The sequence below is a fragment of the Calliphora vicina genome, chromosome 5 (assembly GCF_958450345.1).
Source record: "Calliphora vicina chromosome 5, idCalVici1.1, whole genome shotgun sequence".
In the NCBI taxonomy this organism is placed as follows: Eukaryota; Metazoa; Arthropoda; class Insecta; order Diptera; family Calliphoridae; genus Calliphora; species Calliphora vicina.
The window spans coordinates 22516603-22539589 of NC_088784.1; the positions used below are offsets into that span (position 1 = coordinate 22516603).

The 22987-nt window shown below is 26.6% G+C and overlaps 1 protein-coding gene across 1 annotated transcript in view; it reads left to right on the top strand.

Moving 5' to 3' along the window:
* The window catches only part of Dscam1 (Down syndrome cell adhesion molecule 1), a 103711-nt gene extending 86011 nt beyond the window's left edge, over positions 1–17700 (top strand). The window contains exons 16-18 of the mRNA XM_065513093.1: positions 52–210; positions 6119–6185; positions 17023–17700. Of these exons, the coding sequence (XP_065369165.1) occupies positions 52–210; positions 6119–6185; positions 17023–17098 (302 nt within the window). The 3' untranslated portion in view covers positions 17099–17700. The remainder of the gene's footprint in view (positions 1–51; positions 211–6118; positions 6186–17022) is intronic.
* The last annotated feature ends 5287 nt before the right edge of the window (positions 17701–22987 follow it).

The following is a 22987-nucleotide window of genomic DNA, read 5'->3' on the forward strand; positions in this document are numbered from 1 at the left end:
AAAACTAAAATTTTAAAATTTATTTAAAACCCTTTTTCCCTTTCTCAACAGGTTCCACCCGCAATCCTGGCAATGGCTCTCCCGAACCACCACCACCTCCACCACGCAACCATGACATGAGCAATTCATCTTTCAATGACTCCAAGGAAAGTAATGAAATTTCCGAGGCCGAATGTGATCGCGATCATGGACCACGTGGCAATTATGGCGGTAAGTTTATGCTTCCTTTTTACATTGAAAAATTATAACAAAATTTTAGGCTTTAAGTAAATTCATAAAAGAGTTTTACAAAATACATACATATAAATTGTATTTTTCCTTAAAAAATGTTTTCAAAAATTTTAACATAAACATCTTATTCTACTTATTTTTTCCAAATTTTATTAACTATTTCTTTCTCGCCAATGTCAAAATTTTGTGTTAATTGTAAATAATAATAATATGTTTAACAGAAGATTCTAAGGATGGTGAGTGTGTAACTGGAAATTATCACCCCCATATTTGTCATTAATCACTTTGACATTTTCCCCCTTTTTTGTAAAAAAGAAACAAACATTTGACATTTATCCTTAGAAAAAAAAAAAACATTCCAAATACACAAATCACTCATTTCAAAAACCATCTTATTTGTTATGTACACATTCATCCGATGTACATAGTTATACAATCATTTAGTTTTCATAAAGTTGTTTAGAAAATCATTGTTTTTCAATTAGAAGTCTTGCATATAAAAGATTTCAGAAAAAGACTTTAGAAAATTCCCTTCACATTTCACTACATATTTAGTATTCAATAACTTTTAAGGTGTGTTTGTAGAAGGCGCCATGAACTAAGTTCCCATTGAAGTAAGTCCTCAAGCCGAAAATTAATTAAAGCCCCAAAATTTTATATATAAAGGGTCTTTTATTAAGCACTTCCTATCTTTAAATTTAAATAAAATAAAGAAAAACTATAGTTGAACATGTTTACTGTGAATATTTAAAAATGTTTACAAGTTTTTTAACAATCTTATATCTACAATCATATATATGATTGCGATAATCACGTGCATGACAAATTTACCATATTATGGTTAAAAAAAAATATTATGGTTGTTAAAAAACTTGTACAAATGTTGAAATGGTTACTGTAAACATGTTCAACAATATTTATACCCTACACCACCACACTGGGGAGGTTTGTAACGCCCAAAATATTAGTCTAACACCCACCTTAAAGTATACCGATCGACTTAGAATCACTTTCTGAGTCGATTAAACGATGTCCGTCCGTCCGTCTGGCTGGTCGGCTGGCTGGCTGTCCATGTAAACCTTGTGCGCAGAGTACAGTTCGCAATTTTGAAGATATCTCGTTAAAATTTGGTACAGCCTAAGGACGGAGCATATATAAACTGGCAGAAATCGGTCCATTATTTCACCTAGCCCCCATACAAATGTCCTCCCGAAATTGGTCTTGATTGGTCACAAATGTTTAATTTATATAGGTATCTGCACAAATTTTGCTTCAAATAAGTTTTATATATACGAAATTCATGTCACCAAATTTAATTATGATCGCACCATAATTAGTCATAGCTCCCATATAAGACCCGCTTCCGAAAATCACTTTAACGTGCATAAATCTCCTAAAAATGTTGGTATACACATAAAATTCAACACAAATAACTTCAATATAGACGTGAATCATACGACTTAATTTCATGATGATCGGCCCATAATTGATCATAGCTCCCATATAAGGCCCATTTCCGAAAATCACTTTAACGAGTATAAATCTCTTAAAAATGTTGGTATATACATAAAATTCAACACAAATAACTTTCATATAGACATAAATAACACAACTAAATTTCATGGCGATTGATTCAAAATTAGTCATAGCTCTCATCATAGCACTCTTCCGAAAATCATTCACGAAAATAAATTATTGAAATTTTAAAAGAAAACTGATGAAGTAAATGAGCAATACTTAGTGTAGGGTATTATATGGTCGGGCTTGACCGACCATACTTTCTTACTTGTTTTTCTCTGAGTTTGTGAGATCTCATCGAATTTTTTTGTTCGTTTGAAATGCCCATTCTTGCCATTATGTATGGAATATAACATCGTGCAAATGTCGAATTTTCCATGACTCTGGCACGTAAATCAGGCTGATGACATGGATTATGTTGACTTTGATGTCCGTTGTGGTAGACCTGCGACTTAATATAAGCCAACAAACTAAAGTCTATCGGGTTCAAATCGATTTATCTCAGTATCCAGTTCACATCATCTCCACATGAGATGACCATGCCCTCAGAAGTTGGTGATCATCAACCCATAGTGCTCGCTATTGACGATGATGGGCTGGCCAACGTGATTCTCAACCACCAGTCCAAAATCCACACCAAACAGTGATTTTTTTCGGGATGTATTGGACGCTCTTGGATCTCATGTGGATTAGTTCATCCCAAATTCGACAATATTGTTCTCGTAAAATGGAGGAAGCGCACGGAACGTTGCCCGAAATAACAACAATATTGCTACTTAAAACAATAAAAGACAGCCCATTCGACAGATGTAACTTCAACTGTCAAAGTTCGCAAGTGCCTATGGACAGACCCTTTATATAAGGAAACTACTAAGGGTGTTTGTTAAGTCCGCTAGAACTTGAAATTGTAAAAAATAACACTGGCCATATGTCACGAATAACACGAACAATGTTGATCTCCAAGGCGTCATTTGTTGCTGGTTTATCAGCACAAACCAGTGACTTCAAGTGAATCCACAGGAAATAATCGAGCGGTGTCAAATCGCACGATCTTGGAGGCCAATTGACATGGCATTAACATTTAAAAATGATTTCGGGTATATGGCCACCGCAGCTATTCTTGACGAAGCATATTCTGGACGTCCGATTTTTGGACCTCTTTTTAGAGCTGTTCTGACCTATGTCACGAATAACACGAACACTGTTGGCCTCATAGGCTTCAATTGTTGCTAAATTATCAGCACAAACCAGTGACTTCAAGTGGCGCCACAGGAAATACTCGAGAGGTGTCAAATCGCACAACCTTGGAGGTCAATTGACAGGTCCATTTCTCGAAATCAAGTTATAACCAAAATTTGTTTATTCGAAAGATCAATAAATGACATTAACATTTGAAAATCACTCTGGACATCCAATTTTGGGCCTCTTTTAAGAGCATTGCTCATCACGAATAACACCGAAATCAAGTTATCGCTAAAATTTATTTATTCGAAAGATGTCATGTCATTAACATTTAAAAATGATTTCGGGACAAGATCATTTCTCCAAATGAAGTTATCCCCAAAATTTTTTATTCGAAAGATCAATACATGGCATTAACATTAAAAAATGTTTGAGCCACTTTTCACAGCATTACGAATAACACGAACAATGTTGGCCTCCAAGGCGTCAATTGTTGCTTTTTTATCAGCATAAACCAGTGACTTCACGTGGCGCTACAGGTAATAATCGAGAGGTGTCAAATCTCGATTTCGAATTTCTCGAAATCAAGATATCGCCAAATTTTTATTTCACTTAATCGATGGTGCGGTCGCCTTATGGCACGTAGCATCATTCTGTTGAAATCACCTCTCACCTGGATCAATGTCAAGCATATTTTCAAACAAAAAAATCATTGATCATGACGAGCTCCAGCTTCATATAGTTCGAAAATAAAGTTCGATTTCAATAAATCATTGGTTGTGGCACCTAACGTCATCCTGTTGAAACCACATCTCGTCCGGAACAATGTCATCCATATTTTCAATCAAAAAATCATTGATCATGATGTGGTAACGATCTCCATTGAATGTAATGCGAGCTACGGCTTCATTTTTGAAGAAATAAAGTTCAATTTCAATAAATCGATGGTTGGCCCGGAACAATGTCATGCATATTTTCAAACAAAAAATCATTGATCATGATGAGGTAACGATCTCCATTCATCGTAACATGAGCTTCGGCTTCATTTTTGAAGAAATAAAGTTCGATTTCAATAAATCGTTGGTTGTGGCACCTAACGTCATTGTGTTGAAACCACATATCGACCGCATCAATGTCATCCATATTTTCAAACAAAAAAAATCATTGGTAACGATTTCCATTGATCGTAATGCGAGCTTCGGCTTCATCTTTGAAGAAATAAAGTTCGATTTCAATAAATCGTATTCCCGTTGAAACCACATCTCGCCCGGAACAATATCATCCATATTTTCCAACTAAAAAATCAATGATCATGGCGCGGTAACGATCTCCATTGATCGTAATTCGAGCTTCGGCTTCATTTTTTAAGAAATCGCACCGAACGGTAGATTTTCTGTGTGAAATGAAGTATTTTGGTCTGTTGTGGATTGGTCTCACTCCATAAGGTGCAATTTAGTTTAATACCGTTAAGCCAAAAATTAACCTCATCGCTGAACACAATTTTGCGATAAAACAGTTGGGTATAACTTGCGCGAATCGATGACTGATTTTCAAAATAAATGTTTATAGTTTGGTAGCATTGTTCAAGCGTCAATCTATTCATGATAATTTCCCAGAGTATACTGATCATAAATGTCAAAAAGTGAGCGCAATATGATAGTTCGTTTGACAGTTAACCTTTTCGTAAGTTCTAGTGGGCTTAAAAATAACACCCTTTAGAAGAGGTCTACAAAAACATTGCTATAACTACATATATATATATCTCAGAGATAATATATATATATATATATATATTATCTCTGAGATATTAGCCTGCCTTAGTCTGATTTTTTGCTAATAGCGGATGCAAATCTTTCCCGATTTTTTTCAAGTAGCAACCTTTAGCTCTCGAATTTAACGATTTTCTCTTTAGTTACTTAGTGGTTATATTTTAGGTATTAAGAAAAAATTTAAATCATTATAACATGATTTCACATTCATTTGAAATCATTTCATCTTTAAACAATTCTTCTACATAAATACATAAGTATAAATAAATCATTACCACGAAATCAATTACTCTATATTGTTTTTAACAAAATTATTTATTTTTATCATCAAAAACAAAAATCATACTGTGTTTTGCAAATAATTTTTAATTTTTTAAGACGATCTTATTTTTTTTTCTTTTAAATTGTGTTAAAATTTATTCATTGGTTTTTTGGTTATATTTTTTTTTTATACAATTCAAAATTTTTATTTCATTTCAAGCACTTTATTATATCATAACGCACATAATATTAATTAATTGATTCAATGTTTATTTGTGACTAAAAAAAACAATATGATTTTTTTATTATAATTTAAGTAAGTAACAGTTATAAACAAAATTAAATGGCCACTATAGGTCCGTATTACTAAAGCGTTATATACGTTGTTGCAAATGTCTTTGAAATATCTATCATTAGATATCTATATTGTCTATATTAATGACTTAGTAATCCAGATATTGATCAAAAATCGAGTTAGTAGTTTTGGTTATATCTCAGCCATTTGTGGGCCGATTTTCTCGATCTTAAATAGCATCAGAATCGCAACTATAGCGGATATATTGATGTATGCCTTATGTATGTAAATTAATTGGGGGCTATGGAAAAATGATTTCAACATGCAGACCGACATGGCTATATCGATTCCGCTATGAAAAGCATGCCACACAAATTGTTCATTAAGTAAATTAATAAATGGCCATTTAATTTTGTTTATAAAAGTTTTTTTTATTTTTTTTAAATGTCAATAATGCATGTATTTTTTTTATTTTTTTTTTTAAAAAAACTTAGATAATTCTGTCAATAATTTGTATAAATACTTAATTATTAGGATTTTTTTATTATTTCAATTGTAAATATTCCCCTCACCCATTTAAATGCTCATTATACCCCTTACAAAAGAAAACTATATCATCTTCCAAAAGATTCCAACCGTATACTGTATAGGGTTGTCATTAATTTAAATACAATATACAAAATATTTTTGTTTAATTTTTATTATTTTTTATTTCTTTTCATTTCTTATACTCAATATTTTGAAAAAAAAAATTTATAAAACTAAAACCTGGGCCTTATTATTAAAAAAAATTAAACAAAAAATATTCAAAATTGTATGGAAATTTGTAAAAATGTGAAATATAATATTTCAAAATACACAGCTGTTAAAAGATCCCCTATGCACAAGGATCAACGTACCACAGAAGAGATGCGTAAATTAATCGAAAGGTAAAGTAAATCAAAAATGGTTGCAAAAAAACAATATAAAGAATATTTAATACCCAGAATAATTTTAATAAAAAGCCAGTTGCTTAAAAGTATTAAAAAAAATTACAAACTAATATTGAAAGCTAGAAAAATAATCATATTAAAAGGATCAGTTTTATGGTGTATGTTCAATAAAGCCTAGTTTAACAATCTAATTTGAATCCCTTTAATCTAATTTAAACTTCCCTTGCTTTAAAATCCTTTTACTTAAAAGCTTTTTTACTAAACGAAAATTTAGGTCTCTGAGCTTTTGGCTACAGTTAATGATTTATATAAAAATTGTCTGCATAAACAAGATTTTAAGCTAGAGTTATAGCTTTTTACATTAAAAAGCTTTCAAGCTAGAGCTAAATTTATGTCTATAGACTAGCATTTGAGCTAACAGTAAAGATTTCTATATCGGACATATATTGAGCTAGCATTTGAGCTTTGTTCCTATATTCAAAGCTTTTGATCTAGCGTTGAAGCATTTTAAAAGTTTTTTGAGCTTTTTATATAGGAAACTTTATAAGAGTGTGTTTATTTTCTATAGAAAAGTGTCTTTATGAGACAATTTTCTATAGAAAAGTGTCTTTATGAGACAATTTTCTATAGAAAAGTGTCTTTATGAGACAATTTTCTATAGAAAAGTGTCTTTATGAGACAATTTTCTATAGAAAAGTGTCTTTATGAGACAATTTTCTATAGAAAAGTGTCTTTATGAGACAATTTTCTATAGAAAAGTGTCTTTATGAGACAATTTTCTATAGAAAAGTGTCTTTATGAGACAATTTTCTATAGAAAAGTGTCTTTATGAGACAATTTTCTATAGAAAAGTGTCTTTATGAGACAATTTTCTATAGAAAAGTGTCTTTATGAGACAATTTTCTATAGAAAAGTGTCTTTATGAGACAATTTTCTATAGAAAAGTGTCTTTATGAGACAATTTTCTATAGAAAAGTGTCTTTATGAGACAATTTTCTATAGAAAAGTGTCTTTATGAGACAATTTTCTATAGAAAAGTGTCTTTATGAGACAATTTTCTATAGAAAAGTGTCTTTATGAGACAATTTTCTATAGAAAAGTGTCTTTATGAGACAATTTTCTATAGAAAAGTGTCTTTATGAGACAATTTTCTATAGAAAAGTGTCTTTATGAGACAATTTTCTATAGAAAAGTGTCTTTATGAGACAATTTTCTATAGAAAAGTGTCTTTATGAGACAATTTTCTATAGAAAAGTGTCTTTATGAGACAATTTTCTATAGAAAAGTGTCTTTATGAGACAATTTTCTATAGAAAAGTGTCTTTATGAGACAATTTTCTATAGAAAAGTGTCTTTATGAGACAATTTTCTATAGAAAAGTGTCTTTATGAGACAATTTTCTATAGAAAAGTGTCTTTATGAGACAATTTTCTATAGAAAAGTGTCTTTATGAGACAATTTTCTATAGAAAAGTGTCTTTATGAGACAATTTTCTATAGAAAAGTGTCTTTATGAGACAATTTTCTATAGAAAAGTGTCTTTATGAGACAATTTTCTATAGAAAAGTGTCTTTATGAGACAATTTTCTATAGAAAAGTGTCTTTATGAGACAATTTTCTATAGAAAAGTGTCTTTATGAGACAATTTTCTATAGAAAAGTGTCTTTATGAGACAATTTTCTATAGAAAAGTGTCTTTATGAGACAATTTTCTATAGAAAAGTGTCTTTATGAGACAATTTTCTATAGAAAAGTGTCTTTATGAGACAATTTTCTATAGAAAAGTGTCTTTATGAGACAATTTTCTATAGAAAAGTGTCTTTATGAGACAATTTTCTATAGAAAAGTGTCTTTATGAGACAATTTTCTATAGAAAAGTGTCTTTATGAGACAATTTTCTATAGAAAAGTGTCTTTATGAGACAATTTTCTATAGAAAAGTGTCTTTATGAGACAATTTTCTATAGAAAAGTGTCTTTATGAGACAATTTTCTATAGAAAAGTGTCTTTATGAGACAATTTTCTATAGAAAAGTGTCTTTATGAGACAATTTTCTATAGAAAAGTGTCTTTATGAGACAATTTTCTATAGAAAAGTGTCTTTATGAGACAATTTTCTATAGAAAAGTGTCTTTATGAGACAATTTTCTATAGAAAAGTGTCTTTATGAGACAATTTTCTATAGAAAAGTGTCTTTATGAGACAATTTTCTATAGAAAAGTGTCTTTATGAGACAATTTTCTATAGAAAAGTGTCTTTATGAGACAATTTTCTATAGAAAAGTGTCTTTATGAGACAATTTTCTATAGAAAAGTGTCTTTATGAGACAATTTTCTATAGAAAAGTGTCTTTATGAGACAATTTTCTATAGAAAAGTGTCTTTATGAGACAATTTTCTATAGAAAAGTGTCTTTATGAGACAATTTTCTATAGAAAAGTGTCTTTATGAGACAATTTTCTATAGAAAAGTGTCTTTATGAGACAATTTTCTATAGAAAAGTGTCTTTATGAGACAATTTTCTATAGAAAAGTGTCTTTATGAGACAATTTTCTATAGAAAAGTGTCTTTATGAGACAATTTTCTATAGAAAAGTGTCTTTATGAGACAATTTTCTATAGAAAAGTGTCTTTATGAGACAATTTTCTATAGAAAAGTGTCTTTATGAGACAATTTTCTATAGAAAAGTGTCTTTATGAGACAATTTTCTATAGAAAAGTGTCTTTATGAGACAATTTTCTATAGAAAAGTGTCTTTATGAGACAATTTTCTATAGAAAAGTGTCTTTATGAGACAATTTTCTATAGAAAAGTGTCTTTATGAGACAATTTTCTATAGAAAAGTGTCTTTATGAGACAATTTTCTATAGAAAAGTGTCTTTATGAGACAATTTTCTATAGAAAAGTGTCTTTATGAGACAATTTTCTATAGAAAAGTGTCTTTATGAGACAATTTTCTATAGAAAAGTGTCTTTATGAGACAATTTTCTATAGAAAAGTGTCTTTATGAGACAATTTTCTATAGAAAAGTGTCTTTATGAGACAATTTTCTATAGAAAAGTGTCTTTATGAGACAATTTTCTATAGAAAAGTGTCTTTATGAGACAATTTTCTATAGAAAAGTGTCTTTATGAGACAATTTTCTATAGAAAAGTGTCTTTATGAGACAATTTTCTATAGAAAAGTGTCTTTATGAGACAATTTTCTATAGAAAAGTGTCTTTATGAGACAATTTTCTATAGAAAAGTGTCTTTATGAGACAATTTTCTATAGAAAAGTGTCTTTATGAGACAATTTTCTATAGAAAAGTGTCTTTATGAGACAATTTTCTATAGAAAAGTGTCTTTATGAGACAATTTTCTATAGAAAAGTGTCTTTATGAGACAATTTTCTATAGAAAAGTGTCTTTATGAGACAATTTTCTATAGAAAAGTGTCTTTATGAGACAATTTTCTATAGAAAAGTGTCTTTATGAGACAATTTTCTATAGAAAAGTGTCTTTATGAGACAATTTTCTATAGAAAAGTGTCTTTATGAGACAATTTTCTATAGAAAAGTGTCTTTATGAGACAATTTTCTATAGAAAAGTGTCTTTATGAGACAATTTTCTATAGAAAAGTGTCTTTATGAGACAATTTTCTATAGAAAAGTGTCTTTATGAGACAATTTTCTATAGAAAAGTGTCTTTATGAGACAATTTTCTATAGAAAAGTGTCTTTATGAGACAATTTTCTATAGAAAAGTGTCTTTATGAGACAATTTTATATAGAAAAGTGTCTTTATGAGACAAATTTCTATAGAAACGTGTCTTTATAAGACAATTTTCTATAGAATACTGACTTTATAGGACAATTTTCTATAGAAACGTGTCTTTATAAGACAATTTTCTATAGAAAAGTGTCTTTATGAGACAATTTTCTATAGAAAAGTGTCTTTATGAGACAATTTTCTATAGAAAAGTGTCTTTATGAGACAATTTTCTATAGAAAAGTGTCTTTATAAGACAATTTTCTATAGAAACGTGTCTTTATAAGACAATTTTCTATAGAAACGTGTCTTTATAAGACAATTTTCTATAGAAACGTGTCTTTATGAGACAATTTTCTATAGAAACGTGTCTTTATAAGACAATTTTCTATAGAAACGTGTCTTTATAAGACAATTTTCTATAGAAACGTGTCTTTATAAGACAATTTTCTATAGAAACGTGTCTTTATAAGACAATTTTCTATAGAAACGTGTCTTTATAAGATAATTTTCTATAGAAACGTGTCTTTATAAGACAATTTTCTATAGAAACGTGTCTTTATAAGACAATTTTCTATAGAAACGTGTCTTTATAAGACAATTTTCTATAGAAACGTGTCTTTATAAGACAATTTTCTATAGAAACGTGTCTTTATAAGACAATTTTCTATAGAAACGTGTCTTTATAAGACAATTTTCTATAGAAACGTGTCTTTATAAGACAATTTTCTATAGAAACGTGTCTTTATAAGACAATTTTCTATAGAATACTGACTTTATAAGACAATTTTCTATAGAAACGTGGGTTTATAAGACAATTTTCTATATAAACGTGTCTTTATAAGACAATTTTCTATAGAAACGTGTCTTTATGAGACAATTTTCTATAGAAAAGTGTCTTTATGAGACAATTTTCTATAGAAAAGTGTCTTTATGAGACAATTTTCTATAGAAACGTGTCTCTATAAGACAATTTTCTATAGAAACGTGTCTCTATAAGACAATTTTCTATAGAAACGTGTCTTTATAAGACAATTTTCTATAGAATACTGACTTTATAAGACAATTTTCTATAGAAACGTGTCTCTAGAAGACAATTTTCTATAGAAACGTGTCTTTATAAGACAATTTTCTATAGAATACTGACTTTATAAGACAGTTTTCTATAGAATACTGACTTTATAAGACAATTTTCTATAGAATACTGACTTTATAAGACAATTTTCTATAGAATACTGACTTTATAAGACAATTTTCTATAGAAACGTGTCTTTATAAGACAATTTTCTATAGAAACCTGTCTTTATAAGACAATTTTCTATAGAATACTGACTTTATAAGACAATTTTCTATAGAAACGTGTCTCTATAAGACAATTTTCTATAGAAACGTGTCTTTATAAGACAATTTTCTATAGAATACTGACTTTATAAGACAATTTTCTATTGAAACGTGTCTTTATAAGACAATTTTCTATAGAAACGTGTCTTTATAAGACAATTTTCTATAGAAACGTGTCTTTATAAGACAATTTTCTATAGAAACGTGTCTTTATAAGACAATTTTCTATAGAAACGTGTCTTTATAAGACAATTTTCTATAGAAAAGTGTCTTTATAAGACAATTTTCTATAGAAAAGTGTCTTTATAAGACAATTTTCTATAGAATACTGACTTTATAAGACAATTTTCTATAGAAACGTGTCTCTATAAGACAATTTTCTATAGAAACGTGTCTTTATAAGACAATTTTCTATAGAATACTGACTTTATAAGACAATTTTCTATAGAAACGTGTCTTTATAAGACAATTTTCTATAGAATACTGACTTTATAAGACAATTTTCTATAGAAACGTGTCTTTATAAGACAATTTTCTATAGAAAAGTAGAAAAGCTTATTATTTTAGAGCCGTGTAGAGCTTTCTATATAGAAAAGCGTTTGAGATAGGATTAAGCTTTCCTTAAAGAAATGCTTTTAAGTTGTCCTTATGGGAAAGCTTTTAAGCCATCAAAAAAGCTATATACTGAGAGTCATGTTTTATATAATCAAGCTTTGGATGTACTAAATAAACTCTCTAATTAGCAAAGCTTTTAATTTTCCAATAGAACTTTTTAGCATTTTAATTCAATTTACAAATCCCAGAAACTGATCCTTTAAGTATTATATTCATATAGAAATAAACTTAACTTTTTCTACAGTTATCTACATTTTTATTTTATTTATTTTTTTGTCTACTTTTTATTCCCTTTAATCCCCCCTCTTTAACTTGCAAATATTTAAACGTTTGAAACTAAACAATTGAACACTTAAAACTTAAAACGAAAAAACAATCTCTCTAATAGTCGAAGACATTTGTAAGTTGTACACTTTCGTTTGATTTTGTATGTTGTCTGTAGACAGTAGTGAGTAAAATTATAGTAGAAATTAAAACTAATTGTATGTAAGTAGAATATTTAGTTTATGGTTTTTGGTCTAATGGCATGTAAATGTTTTAATTTTTATAATATTTAGTTTGTTTTTCTTTTTTTTAACCATTAATGCATGATTTTAAAAGCTTTTTCTTCAAGTTTGGTTTAAATTCAAAAATTCTTGATTTTAATTTATTATTTTTTTTGTTAATTGAGTTTTGTTTAAGCAATTCACAGTTTTGACAAAAGTTTACCAAATAATTACACTTAATAATAAATATTTTAATAATAATAATTACAATTATTTACAGCTTATTAAAGCATATTAAAGTTGTGCTTAATTTATACTAAAGATACAATGATTTTAACTCGTTTATCAACGTTTATATTTAAAAAAAATATTTATGGTATTCACTGTTTTAAATTTTTTATTAAAAATATAATTTTCTTTTGCAAAAAAAAAAAGGTTTTTATAGAAAATTTTAAAAAATCAAATTAAGATTTTAAATTAAAAAAATTATTATTGAAAGAAGAATAAGAAAACTAAATTTTGAAATATGAAGTTATTTTTAGTTATGTTTAACACAAACTTCCAGAATCAGAAATCTTTACGTTTCCGCAAAAAAATGTTTAATAGAAAAGTGTCTTCACAAGGCAATTTTCTATAGAAAAGTGTCTATATGAGACATTTTTCTATAGAAAAGTGACAATAGAAAAGTGTCTTTACAAGACAAATTTCTATAGAAAAGTATCTTTAGATAACTGTCTTTATAAGACAATTTTCTATAGAAAACTGTCTTTATATACAATTTTATATAAAAATCTGTCTTTATAAGACAATTTTCTATAGAAAACTGTTTTTATAAGACAATTTTCTTTAGAAATCTGTCTTTGTAAGACAATTTTCTATAAAAAAACTGCCTTTATAAGACAATTTCCTATAGAGAACTGTCTTTATAAGACAATTTTCTATAGAAAACTGTCTTTATAACACAATTTTCTACAGAAAACTGCCTTTACAAGATAATTTTCCATAGAAAACTGTCTTTATAAGACAATTTTCTATAAAGAACTGTCTTTATAAGACAATTTTCTATAAAGAACTGTCTTTATAAGACAATTTTCTATAGAAAACTGTCTTTATATACAATTTTATATAAAAATCTGTCCTTATAAGACAATTTTCTATAGAAAACTGTCTTTATATACAATTTCCTTTAGAAAACTGTCTTTATAAGACAATTTTCTGTAGAGAACTGTCTTTGTAAGAAGATTTTCTATAAAAAAAACTGCCTTTATAAGACAATTTCCTATAGAGAACTGTCTTTATAAGACAATTTTCTACAGAAATCTGTCTTTTAAGACAATTTTCTATAAAAAACTGCCTTTATAAGACAATTTCCTATAGAGAACTGTCTTTATAAGACAATTTTCTATAGAAAACTGTCTTTATAACACAATTTTCTACAGAAAACCGCCTTTACAAGATAATTTTCCATAGAAAACTGTCTTTATAAGACAATTTTCTACAGAAAACTGTCTTTATTAGACAATTTTCTACAGAAAACTGTCTTTATAAGACAATTTTCTACAGAAAACTGTCTTTATAAGACAACTGTCTTATAAACTGTCTTTATATACAATTTTATATAAACATCTGTTTTTATAAGACAATTTTCTATAGAAAACTGTCTTTATAAGATAATTTTCTGTAGAGAACTGTCTTTATAATACAATTTTCTACAGAAAACTGCCTTTATAAGACAATTTCCTATAGAGAGCTGTCTTTATAAGACAATTTTCTATAGAAAACTGTCTTTATAACACAATTTTCTACAGAAAACTGCCTTTACAAGATAATTTTCCATAGAAAACTGTCTTTATAAGACAATTTTCTACAGAAAACTGTCTTTATAAGACAATTTTCTACAGAAAACTGTCTTTATAAGACAACTGTCTTATAAACTGTCTTTATATACAATTTTATATAAACATCTGTTTTTATAAGACAATTTTCTATAGAAAACTGTCTTTATAAGATAATTTTCTGTAGAGAACTGTCTTTATAATACAATTTTCTACAGAAAACTGCCTTTATAAGACAATTTCCTATAGAGAGCTGTCTTTATAAGACAATTTTCTATAGAAAACTGTCTTTATAACACAATTTTCTACAGAAAACTGCCTTTACAAGATAATTTTCCATAGAAAACTGTCTTTATAAGACAATTTTCTATAAAGAACTGTCTTTATAAGACAATTTTCTACAGAAAACTGTCTTTATAAGACAATTTTCTACAGAAAACTGTCTTTATAAGACAATTTTCTATAAAGAACTGTCTTTATAAGACAATTTTCTACAGAAAACTGTCTTTATAAGACAATTTCCTTTAGAGAACTGTCTTTATAAAACAATTTTCTACAGAAATCTGTCTTTGTAAGACAATTTTCTATAAAAAAACTGCCTTTATAAGACAATTTCCTATAGAGAACTGTCTTTATAAGACAATTTTCTATAGAAAACTGTCTTTATAACACAATTTTCTACAGAAAACTGCCTTTACAAGATAATTTTCCATAGAAAACTGTCTTTATAAGACAATTTTCTATAAAGAACTGTCTTTATAAGACAATTTTCTACAGAAAACTGTCTTTATAAGACAATTTTCTACAGAAAACTGTCTTTATAAGACAATTTTCTATAAAGAACTGTCTTTATAAGACAATTTTCTACAGAAAACTGCCTTTATAAGACAATTTCCTATAGAGAACTGTCTTTATAAGACAATTTTCTATAGAAAACTGTCTTTATAACACAATTTTCTACAGAAAACTGCCTTTACAAGATAATTTTCCATAGAAAACTGTCTTTATAAGACAATTTTCTATAAAGAACTGTCTTTATAAGACAATTTTCTACAGAAAACTGTCTTTATAAGACAATTTTCTACAGAAAACTGTCTTTATAAGACAATTTTCTATAAAGAACTGTCTTATAAGACAATTTCCTATAGAGAACTGTCTTAAAAGACAGATTTCTGTAGAAAATTGTCTTATAAGACTTATTGTCTTTATAAGACAATTTTCTATAAAGAACTGTCTTTATAAGACAATTTTCTACAGAAAACTGTCTTTATAAGACAATTTTCTATAAAGAACTGTCTTTATAAGACAATTTTCTACAGAAAACTGTCTTTATAAGACAATTTCCTTTAGAGAACTGTCTTTATAAAACAATTTTCTACAGAAATCTGTCTTTGTAAGACAATTTTCTATAAAAAAACTGCCTTTATAAGACAATTTCCTATAGAGAACTGTCTTTGTAAGACAATTTTCTATAGAAAACTGTATTTATAACACAATTTTCTACCGAAAACTGTCTTTATAAGACAATTTTCTACAGAAAACTGTCTTTATAAGACAATTTTCTACAGAAAACTGTCTTTATAAGACAATTTTCTACAGAAAACTGTCTTTATAAGACAATTTTCTATAAAGAACTGTCTTTATAAGACAATTTTCTGCAGAAAACTATAGAAAACTGTCTTTATAAGACAATTTTCTATAAAGAACTGTCTTTATAAGACAATTTTCTACTGTCTTTATAAGACAATTTTCTACAGAAAACTGTCTTTATAAGACAATTTCCTATAGAGAACTGTCTTTATAAAACAATTTTCTACAGAAATCTTTCTTTGTAAGACAATTTTCTATAAAGAACTGTCTTTATAAGACAATTTTCTACAGAAAACTGTCTTTATAAGACAATTTTCTATAAAAAGACAATTTTCTACAGAAAACTGTCTTTATAAGACAATTTCCTATAGAGAACTGTCTTTATAAAACAATTTTCTACAGAAATCTGTCTTTGTAAGACAATTTTCAATAAAAAAACTGCCTTTATAAGACAATTTCCTATAGAAAACTGTCTTTATAACACAATTTTCTACAGAAAACTGCCTTTACAAGATAATTTTCCATAGAAAACTGTCTTTATAAGACAATTTTCTATAAAGAACTGTCTTTATAAGACAATTTTCTATAAAGAACTGTCTTTATAAGACAATTTTCTACAAAAAATTGTCTTTATAAGACAATTTTCTATAAAGAACTGTCTTTATAAGACAATTTTCTATAGAGAACTTTCTTTATAAGACAATTTTCAATATAAAACTGACTTTATTTTTAATTTTCTATAGAAAACTGTCGTTATAAAACAATTTTCTACAGAAAACTGTGTTTATAAGAAAATTTTATATTGTCAAACTAATCTGCGAAAAGGCTTTCTATATAGAAAAGCATTTGACATTTCATAAAACAGTTTTAGAGCATCGACAAAGCTTTCAAATTGAACTTTTGAACTGCGATAAAGCTTATGAGTAAAGCATAGAAAATGTAGCAAACTAAAAAATAACTAGATGTTAAAGACATTTTTGAATTATGTTAGTTTAGCAACCTATTGAAGACACTGAAGTATAAAAATTAACCCTGTACTTCAGTTACAGTTAGAAGAAAAAAGATAATGTATATTAAAGCTTGTTTTGCTTGCTCAGCTGTAAAATCTAAATATAAAGTTAATATTAACCATAAAAATGTGTATATTTAATTATAGTTATGTAACTGTTTTTTAAAGAGAAAGAAAACTATATTTTTAACAAATGTCTTAATCCTCTTTACAACTTTAGAAACGAAGCCGGCCCAAAACAACTCCAACAACAAAGTGGCGCAGGATTCACAGCCTACGATACTATGGCAGTGTAATTTGTAAATTTGTGAACAGCCAGCAAATGTCATTTCAAACGACTTCAAATCCAAAAGAACATAATCACTCATTTATTAATTGAGAACAAAGAAATAAGGAATATTTATGCTAAAAACATAAAAAAACATTGAGTGAATAATACGAACAAAACTATTTAATATTAAGTCATTTACATCTACGTAACTTTATTGAAAAAACAAAGTGTTTTTTTCTCTCCCTCATCCCAAAAAAACACAACAACAACAAAAACACATCTTAAGGAATGAGCCCACAAACTTCTAAATCGGAAGTTTTCTTAAAACCCAAATGTTTTCTTTAAAAACATGAAAATATTTCAAGGTTTTTTGGTGCTTCTAAATTGTGCGAAAGCTAAACAACATTTAACGAAAAAGTAATTTATGCATTTTTAAGAAAAAAACAACAAAAACAAAAACGTATTTAAACAAAGAACAATTTTTTTTAAATGTATAAGTGTATTTTGATGGTAAATATTATTAATATAAACAACAGAAATATTCATTATTTATAATTAAACAAGAAAAGGTTAATAATCTAATTTAAGAAACTACCAAAAAAAAACGAAAAAAAAACAAAACAAGAAGGGAAGTTATAAGAAATTCAGGAAAAGTAATTAAAACACCACAGAAAAAATAGTTATTTAATGATAAAAAACAAAACAAAACAAAAAAATAGCATTAAATTTGTTGAATTGCAAAGTTTTAAAGGAGGATAATGATGTTGAAGGGTTTAAAATGAAATAATTGGATTGGGCAACATGTGCCTGGCAACATGTTTATAGAAAGTTATCATCTTGTACGAGATGATATTTTGTTATTTAAAGAAATTTTGAAAATTTTCTCTTTTTTTAAGGAGAAATATTTTGAGAAACATTTTTGTTGCGGGCAACATGTTGCCAAGATTTGTAACTATAGGAAAATATTCATATTTAAATGAAATGTTATGTATAACAGAGACTGACTATAATAAATTGCTATAAGAGAATTATAATTCTTTGAAATTTGGAAAAATATATTTCAAATATGTTTAAAATACTTCTGTGTGTCTAAATAATGCTGTAAGCAACATGTTGCTCAACTTTTTCGACAGTTTATGTAGCAAATCTTCTATGTTAAAGTTAATTATGAGTAAAATGTGCTCTAAGATAACAAATGTTTAGGAACATATTGTCTTCAAATGCTTTCAGCTAAATAGTCATTTAAAAAATAGTTTTTGCTAAAAAATCACAAACTATTAAAGATAATTTAATATTTTTTGACAAAACTTATCAAATTAAAAGTTTAACACATAATTATACCTGGATAACATGCAGCAACATGTTGCTAAACATGTTCATAGTATTTTACATACATTTTTTAAACATTTTCAATATTTTTTTTACTCAAGACCCCATTTTTCACATTAGGATTTATTTTAATCGTCTTAGTCTTTTTTACACCGAAATAATAATGTTTAAGGATTTTATCAGACTTTAAACGATATTATTGTTTTATAATAGAACTTAATACAAGAAAACAAGAGCCACATGTTGTTAAATATTATGCAAACTAAGTACTTTACATACTACTTGTCACTTCTGCAACATGTTGCCAGAAACTTACTAAGAATTAAGTAAAAAAAAACTTTATATGCCTAAATATATCAAAACATTACGAAAAACATTCAACGATTATCATTTGTTAACAATTTTGATGCTAGCAACATGTTGTTTAATATTACGCAAACCCAATATACCTAATTATTTTGATATTTGAACATACTACTTGTCACTTCTGCAACATGTTGCCAGAAATTTTCTAAGAATTAAAGTTGTGTAAATATTTCATAAGAACCTAATACATATATTAGTTTGTTATACAATTTCAATGGAATCATAAGTCAGCAACATGTTGCTAAACACTTTACCGACACCAAAACATTACGAAAAACATTCAACGATGATTATTTGATAGCAGTTTTGATGCTAATTGTTTTATAAAATAACTTAATACAATAAAACGTTAGCCAAATGTTTTTTAATATTAGGCAAACACAGTACACCTCATTATTTTAATATTTGAACATATTACTTGTAACTTCTGCAACATGTTGCCAGAAATTTAATAAGAATTAAAGATGTGTAAAATAACACAAATATTAGTTTGTTATACAATTTCAATATAATGATAAGTCAGCAACATGTTGCTAAACATTTAACCGACCTTAACCAAAACGTTTTAAAGATTTTCCATCAGTAAAAAAATGTTATAAGCCTAATACATCAAAACATTAAGAAAATCATTTAACGATTATCATTTGTTTGCTGCTATCAACATTGAAGCTCAACATTATGGAGGAAATGCAGGGAAAAACATGAAATTGTACAGTAAATTTGGCTCTAATGAAGGCGAAACCTATTAAAAACTCGTCTTTATTACTTAACATGTTCTGCAACATATTTCTACATATTATAAGGTCTGTTTTTTAAATATTTTAATAATAAAATATCAACATATAGAGGATTGCTCACAGTTTTGTTCATAGCAAAATGTTTAGCAACATTTTTATTGACATTCATGGCAACGTTGAAAATGGTTCATATACTTTGCATAGGAATGTTTCAAGAATTCTTATTTATACTTTAAAATCTTCAGCAACATGTTGCTTAATATTTCAGAATCTGATATTGAACATTTTATTAAGAAATTCGATTCAAATTTAGACCACAATTTTATACAAGAGTCCAAAACTTAAAGTCCTGCTCACAGTTTTATTCATAGCAACATGTTTCGCAACATTTTTATAGATATTCAGGGAAAATCAAAGTAAATTTTCCATAGAAATGTGTTAAACATTCTTATTTATACTTTTAAATCTTCAGCAACATGTTACTATCTACTTTAGTGACTGATTTTGAACATTTTATTAAGAACTTCAACTGAAATTTAGCCCACAATTTTATACAATACTCCAAAATCTAAAGCCGTGTTCACAGTTTTGTTCATAGCAACATGTTTCGCAACATTTTTATAGACATTCAGGGCAAAGCTGTAAATTTTACATAGGGATGTGTCAAAAATTCTTATTTATACTTTTAAATCTTCAGCAACATGTTGCTTAATATTTCAAAATCTGATTTAAAACATTTAGCCCACAATTTTATACTAGATTCCAATACAAGACAAAGCTGTATATTTAACAGTTATTTTATATCACATAAAGCAGGAATCTCTTTTAATATTTCAAATCTACAGAAACAAGTTGCTAAATATTTCTAAGTAAGTTTTTATAACATTTTAATAAAGAGACATTTTCTAAAAACAATATGTTTAGCAACATGTTACAAAATATTATCACATCTGTTAAAAGAGATTTTCAGAATAAAATTATAAAAATATTTTTGTAAAATTCTTATGAAATCGTTAGAATAAGGTTTCTACAACATGTTGCCAAACATTTCAAAGCATAAATTTAAATTGATTTGAAATCCTATAGTAATATACAACTCATCTTAAAAAATTCTTAAAAAAATACTTAAAAATGTTTAGCAACATGTTGAAAATATGTTAGGAATTTCTACGTATATATTTGCAACATGTTGCTAAACATTTTGTAGTATTTTTTTAATCTGAATTTAAGCCCGCTAATAAATTGTAACTACTAAAATATGATAAAAATAAAAACTCTTGAAAATAGTATCAGACTGTAGCAACATGTTGCTAAACATTTTGTTTAGCAATTTAATGATTTTTTATCATTAAATTATTCATTTACTAAGTCTAAATTATCATGAAGATTGTTACAAATAATTTAAAATGTATGCAACATGTTGCTAAACATTTTAAATATTTCCTTTATACATTCATTAGCGTTTAAAATATTTAATTGAATCACTTATTTTAACATGTTGATCATAAAAAAATAGTTTTCGGTTGTAGCAACATGTTGCTAAACATTTTTAAATTTCTTTCTAAAATTTCCTTGGAAGTTTGAATATTTTACATTTCTCAATACTAAATACATTGTGATAAAGATAGTTCTAGATTGTTGCAACATGTTGCTAATCATTTCTAATTAATTTTATGCAATTATTTCATATTCTTAAGTAATTAAAATGTAATAAAGACGTTATATAGCAAAGATTTTTACAAAAGTATGAAAAGGTTTTTGCAATATGTTGCTAAACATTTTTTTTATTTTTTACAAAATCTTTATAGTCAAAACTAATAGGAATATTTTCTAAATTTCTTTTAAACCCTAAAACCATCATTATCTTACCCTTTAATTACTCAGTTAACAAATATTTTGTTTAGATTTAAACAAAACCCAATACACCAAGCACAAATCATTTTAAACAAAATTCAAGACAAAATCTAAACGATGACGACGACAAGGACCAAGACGAAAACTCTTATAAGAAAATAATTAAGTGTTTTTTACAAGAGTTTCATTATTTTATTTTAAATTTAAAACTTTAAGAATCTCATTATTGGAAAAAGTAAAACATCAATAAGAAAAAAAAAGTCATTAAATAATTTGCCATTATTTTGAAAAAATATTATTTTAACTAATAGGACTTCTTAAGAGAACCTAATTAATTATAAGTTTTTAAATATTTTATGTATTGTATATTAATAATTATGATTTTAATATAAATTTAAAACAATCCTATTAATATTTACACAAGCAAATCAAACAAGTACTATGTATACTTCTTTTTTTTAACAATATATTAAAAAAGGATAAATGTGTGATGTTTATGGTAGTCATTTTATGTTTTAATAACTTTATAAGAAATATAAATTAGATAAGAGGAAAATAAGGAAAATTTGCATAAAAGAAACAAAATGTTAAAACATATACAATTTATTATTGTATAAAAATTATGGATTTTTGCCTTATGCAAGACCTAGCAACATGTTTATAAACATTTTTATATACAAAATATATAAAGCCTGCATTATGTTTAAAAATCTAAGGCACAACATTTAATTAAATGCAAAATTTTCTTTTTTATCTAGATTTTAAAATCTTTTTATATTTTAAGTTAATTTTTGTCCTAATAATTCTGTTTTAATTTAAATAGTGCTTCCCTTTAAATAATGACTTATAATTTTATATTTTTTATTTTTCTAACTATTAAACATCACTTTCATTTGTATTATACAATATTTACTGCTAATTTTTTTTTTATTTTACAAAAGCTTTAACATTTTATTTGTATTATATAAAAAAAAACAATTATAATTTTATATTTTTTCTTAATTTAAAGGAAACATTTTATAATTTTTCTTTTAATAACGATTATATTTTATTTATATATTTATTATTATTAAGATTACAACAAAAATACATGCTTTATTATATTTCTTTTAATTAAACAAAAAAAACTGATAATTTAAACCCACATTTTATATAAAAATTGTTTTATTTTTTTTTGGTTTAATTTTTAAAATTTTGTGTTCAAAATAAAGGTTGGTATTATTATTTATTTTATTGAGTTAACTTTCTTTTACAAAATTTCTATTAATTGAAATAAAAAAACAAAATCTTAAACAAAAATTTACCAATTACAAGACTGAAATCAATAAATTGCTCAAAATTTTTGCAAAAAATTTATGCGCGTAGAAATTTAATGGAGATTTTTGTTAAGGAAAGTGTTAAATAGTTTTATTTTCAATTTATTTTTTAGTTTATATTTTGTTTGAAGTAAAAAACACTTAAGAATGCTCTTTTAATTGGCAATTTTAAATGATATTAAGCTCTAGTTAGAGAAGGCATTGGAATTTGAAGACTTGGTAACATATGGTCACTGGCAACATGTTGCTAAACAATTTTAAATAATCCTTTAAATGATTTTTAATTATTTTATAGACATAACTTGAAATTAG